At 34.0% G+C, this 2212-nt stretch overlaps 1 protein-coding gene across 1 annotated transcript; it reads left to right on the top strand.

Annotated features, from left to right (window-relative positions):
* Window positions 1–582: 582 nt before the first annotated feature.
* On the top strand, window positions 583–1557 carry LOC101966552 (olfactory receptor 5H17). The gene has a single exon (XM_005336775.4). The coding sequence runs from the start codon at window positions 628–630 to the stop codon at window positions 1555–1557; it is 930 nt and encodes a 309-aa protein (XP_005336832.1). The 5' UTR covers window positions 583–627.
* The last annotated feature ends 655 nt before the right edge of the window (window positions 1558–2212 follow it).

The raw sequence follows: 2212 nt of genomic DNA, 5'->3' as shown, positions 1-2212 counted from the left end.
TCTTACCATTTCTTCACTGTTGTGATGCTTGTTTTCTATGCACTTTCAATAACTCTCTGAACTTAATTCTATTGCTTAACAAAAACTACTTTGTCTAAACTTACTGAAACTTTCTTAATTTCTGCACTCCCTGATCTCTGTTAATTCTCGTCCCACTAGATCATTCACTGTTGTATTTAGCACCATTCTTCACTTTCCATGTTGTTTTGGTTTCTGTCCATAAAATCCCTTTTCCATTTTTACCTTTCCTTTTGGGATCACTCTGATCAGGATTTTATTTTCTGGTTTCTCTTTTATCTCTTCTGTTGGGGGCTCTAAGGTTGTGATAAGAAATAATTTTGAATTAAATGGAAATTGGCTCAAAGCAAGAAATGCTAGAGAAGTTGAAGAAATAAGCTGGACAGGGACAGACAAATGCAAAGATCCAATTAGTGACAAAGATCATAAATGTCACTTTTACTGTAGACCCCAAACATTCACCGACTATGCCTTTGTGGCAGATGGAGGATGCATTTGCTGTAAAATTGATATTATTGCCATAGGATGCTTTTGCAATTTTAATTCTCTCTTTCCCATGTACATTTTTACATTCACTTCATTTCATTTCAGGTGACATTCAGTGAGGTCATGGAAAAGGACAATACAACTTTGCTGACAGAGTTTGTTCTCAGAGGACTGACACAACAACCACAGTGGAAACTCCCCCTGTTCCTACTGTTCTTGGCAGTATACCTTATGACACTTGTGGGAAACCTTGGTCTGATTTCTCTGATCTGGAATGACCCTCAGCTTCACATCCCCATGTACCTTTTCCTTGGGAATTTAGCATTTGTGGATACTTGGTTGTCATCAACAGTGACTCCAAAGATGCTGATGAACTTCTTAGACAAGAGCAAGATGATCTCTCTCCCTCAGTGCATGATACAATTTTTTTCCTTTGCAATTAGTGTGACCACCGAATGCTTTCTCCTGGCAGCAATGGCTTATGACCGCTATGTAGCCATATGTCAACCTTTACTGTATCCTGTGATTATGACCAATATACTCTGCTTCCGGCTATTGGTTTTATCATTTGTAGGTGGATTGATTCATGCTATAATTCATGAGAGCTTTTTATTCAGATTAACCTTCTGTAATTCCAACATAGTACATCACTTTTATTGTGATGTTATACCATTGTTAAAGATTTCCTGTACTGATCCTTCTCTTAATTATCTAATAATTTTTATTTTCTCTGGCTCAATACAAGTATTTAGCATTGTGACTATTCTTATTTCTTATTCACTAGTTCTCTTTACAATTTTAAGAAAGAAGTCTGAAAAAGGCATGAGGAAAGCCTTCTCCACCTGTGGAGCCCATCTCTTTTCTGTGACTTTATATTACGTCCCCCTTCTCTTCATGTATGTGCATCCTGCATCTTCACAAGCAGATGACCAAGATATGATCTTTTCTCTGTTTTACACTGTCATAATTCCTGTGTTAAACCCCATGATATACAGCCTGAGAAACAAACAGGTCATAGATTCCCTGAAAAAAATGCTGAAAAGAAATATTTAGATCTCTTATTAATATTTATTCTCCTTTTATTAAAACAGTCACCAAATTGTGGAAGTTTTCAATTGTACTAAATAGGTTTGTAATTATTATTGTTCTCAAAAATTAATGAGTTAATTTTGGAGACATTATTAACTTCTTAAATATTTGTTTATATTATTCATAGATAATAAATATCAATCCAAGTGTTCATGTCATACTAGAGTAACTGAGGCAAAAAAAGTGAAAAGATTTTTAGATAGTTTTTATGTTCTTTTATTTTATACTGATACTTATATTGTTATTATTTATTTAGATTTATATATTTACATAGATTATTAATATAGTGTACATCCTCTCAAAAGAACCCAAGTATGATTCTTTATAGATAATAGTGCTGTATAGATAGGGGATCATACCATATTTGCTCTAGACTGGTTGCAGGTTTGTGTTTGAGTGAGCAAAAGAAAAACCCCAAGAAATCTACCAGTCATGAAAAGGGCTTTTCTTCTTTCTTTTTCTATTTTTGAGAAATAGTTACTCCTTCTATTAATAGTAAATAGTCCAGTTACTCCTTCTTGGAGTAACTGGACTCCCACATCACACCAAAAAAAATTGTGTATAATTAGAAAGAAATTAAAGTAGTGAGTACAGTGATAAACCAAAAGAGAATGCTCTT

The sequence above is a fragment of the Ictidomys tridecemlineatus genome, chromosome 3 (assembly GCF_052094955.1).
Source record: "Ictidomys tridecemlineatus isolate mIctTri1 chromosome 3, mIctTri1.hap1, whole genome shotgun sequence".
NCBI classification, from domain to species: domain Eukaryota; kingdom Metazoa; phylum Chordata; class Mammalia; order Rodentia; family Sciuridae; genus Ictidomys; species Ictidomys tridecemlineatus.
This window is presented reverse-complemented; position numbering and strand designations above follow the sequence as displayed.

Coding starts and splice junctions, on each gene's coding strand:
- LOC101966552 (XM_005336775.4), top strand. CDS start 628: ATGGAAAAGGACAATACAACTTTGCTGACAGAGTTTGTTCTCAGAGGA.